Source organism: Periophthalmus magnuspinnatus, chromosome 1, assembly GCF_009829125.3.
Source record: "Periophthalmus magnuspinnatus isolate fPerMag1 chromosome 1, fPerMag1.2.pri, whole genome shotgun sequence".
Classification (NCBI taxonomy): Eukaryota; Metazoa; Chordata; class Actinopteri; order Gobiiformes; family Gobiidae; genus Periophthalmus; species Periophthalmus magnuspinnatus.
Window position 1 is genome coordinate 16633364 of NC_047126.1, and position 13981 is coordinate 16647344.

The 13981-nt window shown below is 37.3% G+C and overlaps 2 protein-coding genes across 5 annotated transcripts in view; one reads left to right on the top strand and one right to left on the bottom strand.

Annotated features, from left to right (window-relative positions):
* Positions 1–13981, bottom strand: part of LOC117371522 (ras and Rab interactor 2-like) — a 268922-nt gene that overhangs the window by 198249 nt on the left and 56692 nt on the right. The gene's annotated exons all lie outside the window — the stretch shown is intronic.
* Positions 1–13981, top strand: part of kcnq5b (potassium voltage-gated channel, KQT-like subfamily, member 5b) — a 145847-nt gene that overhangs the window by 119699 nt on the left and 12167 nt on the right. For all 4 annotated transcript variants that reach the window (XM_055224923.1, XM_055224935.1, XM_055224926.1 and 1 more), the window contains exons 4-9: positions 2729–2904; positions 3804–3929; positions 6995–7105; positions 7767–7862; positions 9780–9874; positions 11817–11843. In XM_055224923.1, the coding sequence (XP_055080898.1) occupies positions 2729–2904; positions 3804–3929; positions 6995–7105; positions 7767–7862; positions 9780–9874; positions 11817–11843 (631 nt within the window). The remainder of the gene's footprint in view (positions 1–2728; positions 2905–3803; positions 3930–6994; positions 7106–7766; positions 7863–9779; positions 9875–11816; positions 11844–13981) is intronic.

The window sequence follows — 13981 nt, forward strand, 5'->3', positions numbered from 1 at the left end:
CTCTTTTCCTACCTTTTCTTCTCTAAACACGTATAAGCTTGTGTTGTTTATAGCTAAGGCCAAAATGCCATGCTTGGATCAGCAATTTCTGACAGGAGGATGGCTATATGAGAGAGATCTGTGATAAATAACAGAAAAATTAGTTGGATTATACGGCCACCATTGAGCCCCTCCTCATCTCCCTCCATCACATTGTGGTACGCCACTGCCACTGCCAGGGCCACTGCCAGGGCCACTGCTAGGACCCCATACAAACTGCAGCTCAGTATGTGCAAAGGTGATCGACTGCAGCCTCCCATCTCTCCAGGACCCCTGTGTCTTAGGGGCGAGCAGGTCGGATCACAGCTGACCTTTCTCGCCCTGACACTGAATATTTGAGCCACTCACCTAGGGGAGAAGGCTAAGGTCCATTCGGCCCAGAACCTCCCAACAGAAGAACAGTTTCTTCCCTCTGCTGTTGAACTCATGAACACTATAACACCTGTCACTTTATAACACTGTTGCACTGTGGTTCTGCCCATACTCTATATTTTGTATTTGTATATCACAGTCTATTTTTTACCTTATTTAAATGCAGAATAGAGAAAATAGTTTATATTATAATATTCTTTGATAATTGTTGCACCATAACGCCGAAGCCAGTTCCTAGTTGATAATAAAACTTATTCTGAAGGGACTTACTATCAGATGATTGTGCGACTGCGTTCAGGTGTCTCTTGAAGGCGTTTTCATGCCAGCTTAAGGCTGCACTAACCAAAACCAAAGTCATCCACACAACCACTGCACTCCCTTGAGGCAGATGTATATTTTTTATGTTTTTATTTATTGGCCTTTGGGGGAATCCTGGTGGGTAGTGTCTGTGTGGGTTTCCTTCAGGCACTGTGGTTTATCCCATCAACCCAAAACATAAGGCACAATCAAATTCTCCAGCTAAGGGAGCCCTGACCAAGACTGGTGCAAGAGATCTCCAGATCTGGCAGCACATTTTTTGGGGCCCACTCCTCCTGACAGGGTATCCCAGTGGCATTGAAGGCTATGCCAAATGCAGAGGACACATTTACATTTGTATACCTTAACCTTAAAATACAAATATCAATTCAAAAAAATTACAATTATAGTATTTTAACTACAATTTGTCCAGATACAGTAATGGACAAGGACAGTTATGAAAACCCATAATCATAGTAAAAGCCAAAAGTAAAATCTGTCAGCTGGACAAAAAAGTTGTAGGAGACGTGAAGACGTTTTGCTGTTCACCCAAGCCGCTTCTTCAGTTGCGGTCAGAGAGACAGACAGATCTGTATATCTATAGCTAGCTCTCTCTGTCTCTCTCTGCTCTGTACACGCACATACACACACACACCCACACACACCCCCTCACACACACACACACACACACATATATATATATATATATATATATATATATATATATATATATATATATATATATATATATATATATATACATACGTGGACAAAATTGTTGTTGTAATCTACTATTGTAGCCACAGCTGCCCTGGGGCAGACTGACAGAAGTGTGGCTGCTAATCTGCACCATCGGCCCCTCCAACCACCACCCTCTCAGAGTGTGAGATGGTTCATATGAACCATGGATATGGATATACTGCAGCTGTGTTAATGGAGACAGATAAATGGATAAGTCTCTCTAAGTCTGGCTTTGACAGTATACCTTTGTTTTTTCAATGTTTTAGATGGTAAAAAGCTGCAGAAGTTATTGATTTGATATGGCTGTTAAAGTTCAAGCCTGAGTCCATTATTACCCCTAGATTTCTAGCCTGATTTGAAGATTTTAGAGAGAGACAGACACTGGAGGTGACAGTTAACAATTTCTCTATGTTTTTGGGGAAGACTATGAAGACTATGACTTAAGTCTGAGTTTAGCTGGAGAAAATTGTTTTGCATCCACATACTGATCTGTTGGAGTGAATACACTGGCCCATATTCACTTGCTGCCAGTGAGACATAGATCTGAGTGTCATCTGCATAGTTGTGGTAGGACACATTATTCGTGCGTATTAACTGGCCTAATAGCAGCATGTAGAGATTGAACAACAGGGATCCCAGGGTTGACCCTTGGGGCACCCCACAGGTCAGGGACATTTTATCTGAGACACATTTTCCAATTTCAACAAAGATCTCCCTGTTTTCTAGATGGGACTTGAACCAGTTTAGTACCTTACCAGAGATGCTCACCCTGTCCTCTAGTCTCTGTAAGAGGATCCCATGATCGACAGTGTCAAAGGCAGCACTCAGATCTAACAGGATCAAGACTAAGACTTTGCCTGCATCAGTGTTCTGGCAGATGTCATTTGTCACCTTGATAAGAGCAGTCTCAGTGCTGTGATGGGGTCTAAAACCTGACTGGAAAACATCAAAGTAGTTGTTGATTTGGAGAAAGTTAATAAGCTGTTGGTAAACAACATTTTCAAGGACTTTGCCTAAAAGCAGCAGATTTGAGATTGGTCGGTAATTGTTCATTATTGTGGCATCAAGACTGTTCTTCTTTAGGAGAGGCTTGATAACCGCAGTTTTCAAAGCTCTTAGGAATGTTGCAGATTAAAGTGACATGTTAACTATGCAAGCGAATGGTGATAGCAAACATCTAATCACAATATTTGTCTGAAAAATCACAATTAGATTTTTTTTTTTTTTACATTCCTAATGAACTTTATAGTGTCTAATTTGCATTCTGCTTCCTCTGCAGACATCATTGTGCTGATTGCGTCCGTGGCGGTGGTCTCCGCGGGGAGTCAGGGGAACATCTTTGCTACGTCTGTGCTGCGGAGCCTGCGCTTCCTGCAGATTCTCCGCATGGTGCGGATGGACAGGAGAGGAGGCACCTGGAAACTCCTGGGCTCTGTGGTCTATGCACACAGCAAGGTGCCACATCAAGCGCATTCACACAAATCACCTTAGAAGTAGAAAGGTTATAAGTAGAGCTTGACTTCGTTTTTCTCGTTGCAAAGAAAATGTCACATGAATATAGCCGACTGTGAAAACTTATGTATGAAGAATAAATGTCACAATTTAGAAAATCACTGTGGTTGTACACTCGATACTGTTTTAACCTTACATGTACTGCTTTGTAAATGGTACAGGTAATGAGCATCAGTTCATCCCTACTTCTTCTCCAGCAATGAAACGCATGAGGCTTCTGGTGCATGTTGACTTTGCCTGTCTAGTGACAAGTACAGCCCAAAAACACAATAACACAGAGAAATAGTGAGTCCCGGGCCAGCTGAGTGCGAAGCGTGGCTGCGAAGGCCGTTCAGTGCCTTTTGCGTTGAGACAGAGAGGCTTTATTGTGTTGATTTGTTACTGTAATTGCTGTGGCAACGGTGCTAGATTTTCATCATTCTAAAACCCATGGACAGAATCCGCTGACCTCAAAAGTGTGCACACTACACCTATTGTCCATTTTGCGTAAGAGATTCTGTGAAAAGATGTTAATCTAATGTAAAAGCTGTTGCATGACAATATTAAATTTTTAACCAGAACAATTATTTATCACGTGGGGATTCAAATCTTTAAACGCACTCACTCACATTATGGGGACTTGCTTCTAATGGGGTCAAAAATCAGGTCCTCTTGATGTAAAGGCTTTATTATTACATCAACAATATGGTTTAAAGATAATAGGTTTAGGTTAAGGTTAGATAAGTCAAGTTAATTTAAGTCAATGTCATGCCCCAAAGAAGAAACCCAATACTTCTGTTCTTGAGGGCAAGTTAATCTACATATGGCTTTAACCCTTTAATAAAATGCTTTCTTTTTTGCAGGAATTGGTGACTGCCTGGTACATTGGTTTTCTTGTTCTCATCTTTTCTTCATTCCTGGTCTATCTGGTGGAGAACAAGTTTAACAAAGAGTTTGCGACCTACGCTGATGCTCTGTGGTGGGGCACGGTGAGTTCAATCGACCCCCCAAAAACTGTTACCTCCAGCTTTAAAGGGCCTCTACCTGACTTATTTTATGTCTAGTATAGTATAAGTAGCTAAATAAGATACTAGTTGAGACTGTAACTGTTACTGACAGGGTCACCTCTTTTCATCCAATCAGGCACTTTGTTCATTAAGAGAAATGTGAAGCTAACTGCCTGACACTAACCCAGACACTTTATTCTCTGTCATGGTGTACTATCAAGAGTGGCTTTTTTTTTTTTTTTTAAACATAAAAATAAACATGAAAGCTTAAAGTAGGGAGAGATTGGAGAACTATGCACAAAAGCAAACAATATGAGACTATCCCAGACAGATGTTTCTGTGTCATGGTGCAATATCTGAATGGCAGAAAGGACTAGTTTTGGCATTAGTTTGAACATCAATTAGTATCAGAGTATTGATTTTGTTGGACAATCCTATCTGGGATGGGCCTCGATTAACCCTGATTAATAATGTTTAATTAAGTTGGTTCAGATAAATTTTCATCCTTATTCAAACCTGTTTTACTATAGTTACCTGCTGGTTTAGATCTTATAGCTGGTGTTAACTTGTCTTTAGTAATATAGCTTTGGTCTAGACCTGGTTTAGTTTTTGTTTTGTTTTCAAACTGACCTACTCTTCTCTTTTGACAAGTTTTTTATGGTAAAATCCTGGTTAGTGGTGATGCATAAGTTGCTTCCTGTTTTTATGCCAAATTGTGTTATTGCTCATATGTGGCTACATGCATTAACAACCATTTTCATTGCGGATCAAAAATCATAATGGCACTAATGGATGTCATTGTTAAGCTTCACAATAAAAGGCTGAATGGGAGCTATTTCAGTCACAAATGTGTCCCCAAACCGCAGACAGATAAATAGAACATGATTAGGCCAAAATCAAAACACACCTTTGTAATGTCCTGCTGTTACTTCAGGTTTAGTGGCTTTACAGAAGCAAAGACACTGCAATAAGTGACCCTTTTTATATGTGAAGATAGGAAAAATACTGTCAATTATTGAACTGTATTTGCAAAAACACAAACTTTAACGTTAAAGGCTGTACTTGATTATTAACATGAAAAACAAAAGTCATTTTAACGTTTGCCAATATTCCTCACTTTTGGATTCCAAGTATCCTAATTATTTACCACTTTGGGCCTCATTCATGAAGCACTCTCACGAACAAATTTATACTTCTTACAAAAAATGTTAGAATATTATTACTCTGATACTGCAACAAAAAATGTAATTCCTCCATAATTGTAAATTATATATTTTCTTAAATTATTCCCTATAAAAATATTATTATGTGATCAAATGACGTTTATGAGGAGTTTTATAGAGCATGTGGTCTGTTGGGTCTAACAGACTTTATACAGACTGCTGAACACCCTCACTGAGTGTGTTCATGTGTGTTTGGACATTTTTAATTGCCGCTTAATCTGTAAAACAGTACTTCACCTGACTTCCTCGTTTACTCTCTCTCTTTCACATGTCAAAATGCCAAGCTCATATTGACCATATGTGGAAGGTTCAGAGGCCATTTCTTACTAAATACATATTCTCAGCTTCATCTTAAAATGGTAGCTATGAACATATTTTAAGAAAACATTCACGAATGGGGCCCATTGAGTTCATAAGCACATTCCACAATTCTTAGAGACCTCTGACAGTGAAGTTTACAACGACTAGCATGCTAATGTTTGCTTCCTGATTATCAAACATTGCAGACAGCATTCAGCAGACTTATTTTGGCCTTTGCCTTGCAAATCCAGAACGATATATGTCTGTACTTTTTATACAGATTGATATCAGTTTGGTCCCCACATCCTCCGTTGCCTCTCAAGCCCGGCCAGACGTGATCGTGCAATCACATCCGTTTTGTCAGTGACACATGTGAAACAAAGGAGCTCATTGGTCAACAATGATTTACAAATAAAAAATCTCATCTGAGATTAACATAATTTAGCTCTTCACTCATTTATTCTGCAGAAATCCACCATGCTTTACCCTGTGACATGTTTATATATGGAAGGACCTCACTTGGCTAATCCACCTGTCAATCACGCCAATATGAAAACGGGGAGATTCACCTGTGACCAGAGTCACTTCTTCGTAAAGCATTGAAGAAGTGTGTCTTCTGGATACCAGGCAAATATTTTTGTACTGGAGAAAGTCAAATGCATGGGAAAAAGCAGCCCTAAAATAGATTTTTCGGATTTTCTGTTCTTGCTCATGGGAAAGTGGTAACATCAGTTTAGTCATGTGTTATGAATATGCTGTTAAAATGATTTGCAGTTATGACTCTTTACAAATTAATTTGCTTGGGAAAGTGCGTTTAAATCCACCACAATAAAAGCTGTCTTTGTACATTGAGATACACACATGCACATGCCTAACCCACAGAGCTTCAAACACATCTCATGACTCACGCATAATAGATATTTTCACTTGTCTTACAACATTATAAACTTGTTTGTAGACTAGTAATTCTTTTCAGCATCCCCATTTGGTCAATAATATTTTTTACTGCATCCACATTTCTGATAAGGGTATTATGCAACAAAAGTGGATAAAATTGGGGAAAGAGAAATTTTGTTATTTTAGTTGTCCCAGTACAGATAGTGGATAATAGCAGCTCTTGAGGTCAAAATATGTCGTATGCGTACTGTCAACATCGAAATAGAAAGTGTTTTATTGTCCAAGTATCAGGAAGTGCACATTAGCATGTTAATTATTGTTAGCATTATCATGACTGCAAAACTCCACTGTAGCTTCTGAAAGTTGAGAATGTGCTTATAAGCTCATTGTGGTGAATAATAACAATGTTCAGAATGCATAAGGTCAGTGAGCAAACAGTTTAAAATGAACTAGTTTTGTTTTTCATGTTTTTAAGACAGTAAAAATAAGGTACAGTGCCTTTGAATTTAACCTTAAAATGGACACTGGAAACTAAAGCCCTAGCTTGGTACTATGAGTGCTACAAAAATACTTTTAGGAAAGAAAGTGTGTACTATAACCTCTTTTGAACGTTGCATGTTATTACAGATCACCTTGACAACCATTGGTTATGGAGACAAGACACCAAAGACGTGGACAGGACGGATGTTGTCTGCAGGCTTCGCCCTCCTGGGGATCTCCTTCTTTGCCTTGCCAGCGGTGAGTCTATACCAAGAAAACAATTACATCAACATTTCTAGTACTTCTCAATTCAATAACCCACATTACATTGACAAAGAGCAACTTCTTAAAATAAATCTTTTGGTTTATAAGTTAATATATTAAGTATAGCAATAATAACAATAATTATAATATTATCAAAACACAGGAAAGGTTCAGAGGGTTCAATTAATGAAAAATGCTAAAAAAAAAAAAAAAAAAAAAAAGTGCTCCTCAAAGATAGGACTCAGATGCTAGCAATGACAATGCTTGTAGTATAAAATCTTCCTGTGACAAAGTTACAAAAGTGGTTCAAAAGGTCTGAGGCACATTGTAATTGAAGATAAAAGTCCTTTATTCTTTACGTGGAATGAGCAAACTGTTTAACACAGGTTATGTCTTCATCAGTTTTCAAGTTTTTATATTACAAGCATGGTCATTTTCACTGTTTGCTATAATATTATCAGTATTTAAATATTAATTACCAATTCAGTTCAATTTTTGTTCAGTTTTGTTGTAATAAGCAGAATTAATTCCAGTATGTATCCAAATTTGTATTACTAGTTAAAGCACCTGTAAGTTGAACCCACAAAATATATCACCGCTGGTCTTATTCTCATACCGAGTTTAAGCTCATTGTTTATTACTGCTTTATGTTCAGGGCATTCTGGGCTCAGGCTTCGCCCTCAAAGTTCAGGAGCAGCATCGGCAAAAGCACTTTGAGAAGAGGAGAAACCCAGCTGCCTACCTCATCCAGGTATAAACTCTAATATTTACACTTCTTGCTACGTTAAAGTATTCACATAGAGTTGCATCAAATATATTAAAGTGTGATTTATAATGTTTTGTTTCTGTTCCACTGTTCCACTGTCTTCCCTCTGTCAGTTCACATCTTAGGATTGGGGTCTGGAGTTCACTTTTTGTCTTATTTTGTTCCAGCTGCACATTTCACTATTTAACATGACTAAATACAACCCTTCTTCTTTCATCCTCCACACCACACATAAGGAATGGGGATGTTTTGTGTAATTGTTCTAGCGTAATGTTATGACAACCTATCTAATACCTTACGGAGTATATTTACTGTGTGTTTGTGAATGTGCACTGGCCACGCTAAAAAGTTGAGCTCAGTTGAGATTAGCATCTATTATAGCTGCTTTACAAAGAAATATGTAAAATGTCAAAAAAAAAAAAAAAAAGGAGGAGAAAATTCAGATGAAGTTGTTTAGTGAGTGCTGCTTGATTCATCACAATGACAAGAGCAAAAACTTTGTGGAAATTAACACGCTGGAAAGAGAGGGGTAACATGTATGCGGAGGATAGACAGTTCCAGTTTCTGCACCAACAGTGCATTAAAGGTGATGTGAAGTAAAAGTGAACGAGACAATACACTAGCTAATTCATAAAGTTAAAATAGACTATTGCGTGTTTTTTGAAGACAGCTGTGCCATAATAAAACAACACACATGGCACTCTGTCCTGTCCATCAAACCGGGCTTTGACGCATCAGTGTCTGGTCCTCAAAGTCCTGAGAGCAGAGACTGGTGGTTGTATGGGATCATCAGTCTCCAACCGTTAGGTCAGTACCAAATGGCAAGGCTACGTGCGCAGAGTGCCTTTGTTCATGTCCCTTCTTCAACTCCGTTATAATCTGTTACGTACTCTGCATTGTCGCCAACACTACAGTAGGCCAAACATATCTTTCAGATATATTTAAAGTCATTTTAAAAGTAGCTCTTGTACAAGCAGCTTTTTTCTGTCCCCTCTGATTTTGTAAAATTGTATATATGTTGCTCCAGACTGCGTGGCGTTATTACTCCACGGACAGTGCCAGGCCATACCTGGATGCCACCTGGCGACACTACGAGAGCCTCCTGCCAGTGCACAGGCAGGTGGCACTGCCGCCGAGCCGCTCTGAGACGTGTGCCACTAATCAGACCGTTTAATGTGTTTCTCTTCCAAGGGACCCTTTAAAACTTTGGATATCACTTTATAATAACTACTAAATAAAGCTTGAACAATGCATTAAAAGTGATGGAAAATAAAAGTTATTATGATTTGGGAATGGAGGAACTGAAGGCAAAAGTGAAATGGAACAAAATGCTATTTCAATAGAGAAATTAGGATTAACCACAGAAAAATGCAAAATCTAATGGAGTTTGGTAAATGATAACTACTCAGAAACATGCTGTGATAGCCTTTACAACTTATTTAGGAGGTTAGTAGACATTTTTGATGAAGGCAATGTGTGAATGTTAAATATCAGTATCTGCAAACATCAGTTATCGGCCACAGCAGCAGGCCAAATGTCGGATATCGGTATCAACTCAAAAAATAAAAAAATAAAATCCTTACATTATATACTTCATCAAATTTTGTTCACCTTTGAAAAGCCAACTAACTGACATTTCTACCCTGGAAATCCCAATGTGTTATTTTTTGTTAGAAAGACTTAAAACCATTAGCAATTAGATGAGATGTCAGTCAATGATTGAAATGGTTTACTTCACTTTGCCTCCTGTTGCCCCTATTAAAGAATTTTGAACAATCTGATGCCAGCGTTTTAAAGGGTCTATACCTCCTTATCTTAACTGCCTTCTCTCTCATGTCTGGATTGTGATTTCAAATTGATTTGGTTTCCTCTTCTCTCCTGTTTGGTGGACTCTGCATGCAGTGTGTGTGGCGTAGTTATGCGGCTGATGAGAACTCAGTTTCCATTGCTACCTGGAAGCCTCACTTGAAGGCGTTGCATACCTGCAGTCCCACAAAGTAGGTACAACTATGGCAGTGTGATCTCAGTCTGTGCCATATTTATTTCTTCTAAGTATTGTTAAGTTTTGTATTTATTTAGCAGTTATTCCGTTCTCATTTTTATACACCTTTTATTTTTAAATATTGAATCACTACAATTCACTTTTCTTTATTATTTTACACAGAAATACTAATCATTTCCAGGCTCTGATATGGTAATGGTAACGCAATCAGGACTTCACTTAACCAGGTCTAAACCAGAATAATCCCATCATAATCCAGTGCAAAACAAGACTAACCAAGATATTACTTGACATAAACCTAGTCTAGGTTCAGTCCAGGACCAAAACACACCCAAGTCAGATCTGAAGAAAGACCTTCCCAAACAAACAGGATCTTTAGTACCTAGGACAAATCACCACCTACTGAAAACCAATACAAACTTTATTTTTGTAATGTCCCACACTATGCAAGACATTATGAGATGAAAAAGTGATTATCATACTTTTTGGCAACATAAAAAAGTGAATTTCTTTGTTAACTTCCATTCCTATATAATCTAACTTGATCAACTAATCAAACTTTTATTTGTTGTAAAATTCCCAATTAACTGTACAATAGATTTTTTGTCATAGATTTGTATTGACACCTCTTCTCTAAATTGTCTTAGTGCTTGACTTTAATCAGCCTTCCACATGATATGTGTCCCACCAGTGAAGGCGCAAGTAGATAGAAACTAGAAATAACATTATGAAATCTCAATAAAGAAAGTCAGAATCTTTTTAACTCAAGTCTATGGAGTATTCAGTGATTCAGATAGTGTTAGCTCTGCTCCTGACTCAGTATTGACTCCTGACTCAGCTCTGTATGACCGTAATAGATTTATGATGGCATAGCAAAGCCAAGCTCAATGAACGGACCAATCCCAACTTCCTGAATCTGCAGATCCTAAACTGCTGCAACGAAGCATTTCTTTTTGGCTTAGATTAATAGAAATATAAATTAGATTAGAGCCTGGAGATATTGGTAAAGTTATCCACTGCGATGCCTATAAACACTCCACTATTGCTATTATGGCTGTTATACTGAAAATACAGTTGGGTCTATAAAAGTAATGAAATGAGTCAGTGGCTTTGGCTTTGACCTGCATGTGTGTAGTGAGCCCGCTACATTAACTCAGCTTTATTGATTCATGAATGGCTTAATACAGAGAGGAAACAGGCTTTGCTAATCGAAATCCACTCTCCCACCCATGAAAAGGACCAGACTGGTGTTTGTTATATTTGTCTAATACTGCACATAGTTGTGTGTAAAATTAAATGTGAATGGGAAATAGGAATTAGAAAATGAATTATATTTTGAGTTAAATTGGATGTACAGCTTTTGTGCTAAAACTGAAATTGAATCTAAGTCTGAATTTCACCAGCATCTAAAAAATCTAAATCTGATGAAACTAATTGTCATATTTTAGCATGTTATGAATAATAAGTATAAAAACTTTTAACTAGACAATTACAATCATTACAAAAATAAAATAGAGTAAAAAACAAAATTAAACTTGTCTTTAAGTTTTATGCAGTCTTCTTACTTTTGTAGGTCTTTTGTAGTTTTTTTTCCAGTCCAGTGAGGTTCATCTGGTCTTCTATTTATGTATTTTTAAATGAAATACTTTTTTTCTCCATTACATCAACACTGCTATGCGAAAATGCCTTACAAAATACTACAGGAAATACAGTCTCTATTTTCAGTATTTTCATATTTGACAAAAATCTATGATATTCGTAGAAATAGTTCTCAAAATTACCTATTCTATCTCTGTGATGTCGGCCAAATGGAAACTCACCATGCAAAGCCACAGGTCTGGTCCTTTTAGCACAGAACTATTAATCAGACATTTTATTACTCTCCCTTTTATAACTGTCTCTCTTCTATTTTTTTCCGTTTGTCGTATTTGAACCAGGAAGGAGCAGGGCGAGTCCAACACAAGGTAAGTGACTACACATTTTTATGTTCTTCTTATTTTATATTACTATTATTATTATTGTTGTTATTTTTGTATAAATGCTCAAAGAAACTAGTGACTGATATTACCGTTCAATTTCAAAAGGTACTGTATTTTGTTGAATGAGAAGCGCAATGAAGCAAGTGCCAGGGACAGACAATTGTATCCGATCAGGAGACGTTTGAATGAGAACCATGTAGAAACAGCTTCCTGAGTGAGAGGAAGAACATCGTGGGTGGGGCTAATAATTATTCCTTAAACATGTTCTTTACTCATGGTTGGGACAGGGCCTTTAAGTTACATAGAAATTATTTTTGTACATGTAGCATTTCAAAATGTGTAGCGCTTGTAGCAACACATAGTTATTGTAACAAGTTGTATTGAATCCTAACCAGCAATATTTTTTTAAACCTAATATTAAGGTTTAAAAATGAGTTGGAAGCAGACAAGCTATAAGACATGAAAACTACATAACATGATTACTTCGTTGCAAACTGTTGTAGTTGCGCTCACAACTTGTTCTCTAGTGCACACAAACTATTCAATATATTAATAAAATACAGTATACATTGTGTTACATGACTAGTTCAGTGCATTAGTGGATACTAGCAAATGGTTATAATGTTATGCTTGGTTGAGTTTTTAGCAGTGGCTTCAATATGACCTTTTGTCACTTTTCAAGTTCAGAAAAACAGAACCAGGCTGCAGCTCTATACTTCACTCTCCCACTCCCACACTTGTGTACTTTCTCTTGCAGACAGGGGGCAGTGATGTCGAGTATAGTGATTCAGAGGAGGATAGTGAACTGTACAAAGACAGGGTCAGGTGACGTAATCTGTTATGAAACTGTGAATCGATGAAACGTACAACTGAATATCAGAACACTTCCACAACTGCTTTATGCACATTTGACTGGGCAAAAATATATCATGATTTAGGTGTATTTCAGACCTCTCTATATATGGAAGTACTGCATATGGTTATTTTTTCATATCTTCTTGTAGTGCACAAAAAAAACCTAAAATATATTGTATTTTAGTATGTAAGTACTAGTGGCACTTTTCACACAAAGTACCACCTAAAAAAAATAGTCTTTCCCAGTATCACTAAATTTAAAGTAGTTCTATAACAGGGCTATCGACAGTGTACTCTAACCAAGATGTCACCCAAAGGAGGGCAAAAATATAAAAAAGACTAAAAGACTAAGACTGCAAAGGACCTCATTTTTGAAGTGGTACAAAATAGCTGAGCAGCCTTGCCATTCATGACACTAACTGACAATATTATTAGATGTCTGGATAGTACTGTATATGGAAGGTTATAGAGCAGAATAAGCTCAGGTTCAGGGCAATAGTGACACTGAAATTTATAAAGTAAAATTCTACTTTATCCTGTTTATATAATTTTGTCAGTATAAACACCTGCAAAAATCAGTGTCTGGTTTTAATGCTAGCTTTAGTATCTGGATGTCATTTTCTTTCCCTACCCTAGTACAGTATTAGTCAAACTGTGGTATGTATTGTGTACCATTGTTGGAACGTGGACTGTTTCTGGTGGTACGTGGTAGGCCTGTCACGATAATCAATATATCGACTTACTTCTGAAACCTGGGACAATATTTTTCTGGGGTTAATATTTATGGTGTGTACTTTTTCTTTTTAAGTCATAAAAGGTTGAATTAATAACCTTTAAATATATATATACATATTAGATTTAGAATAGTTTTTGTGGTCATCTTTTATCATATATATTTACTTCAGCATTGTATCGAACTTCAAAATGTGTTATGGTGACAGGCGTAGTACTTGGGGTCCTCTGCAGTACTAAATGTTTAATTTAGAGACAAATGTGTATGTTTTTGTTCTCTTATCCTCTTTTAGAAGTTATTTAACAATGGTTTAGTCTAATTTAAGACCAGTTCAGTAATAGTTTTAGTCGTGGTTTTGATCTGGTGGTGTGCAGAAAGCCAAATATCAAATGGTACTTGGTATGAAAAGTTTGAGAAGCACTGCTCTAGTATAAACCTCACCCTCGTACTATTGTGTCCTTGGACAAAACCCTTCATCTATTGTCCAGTCTTGTATGTATTGTAGTATTGTATTTGAGGCAATAGGAAGGACAAC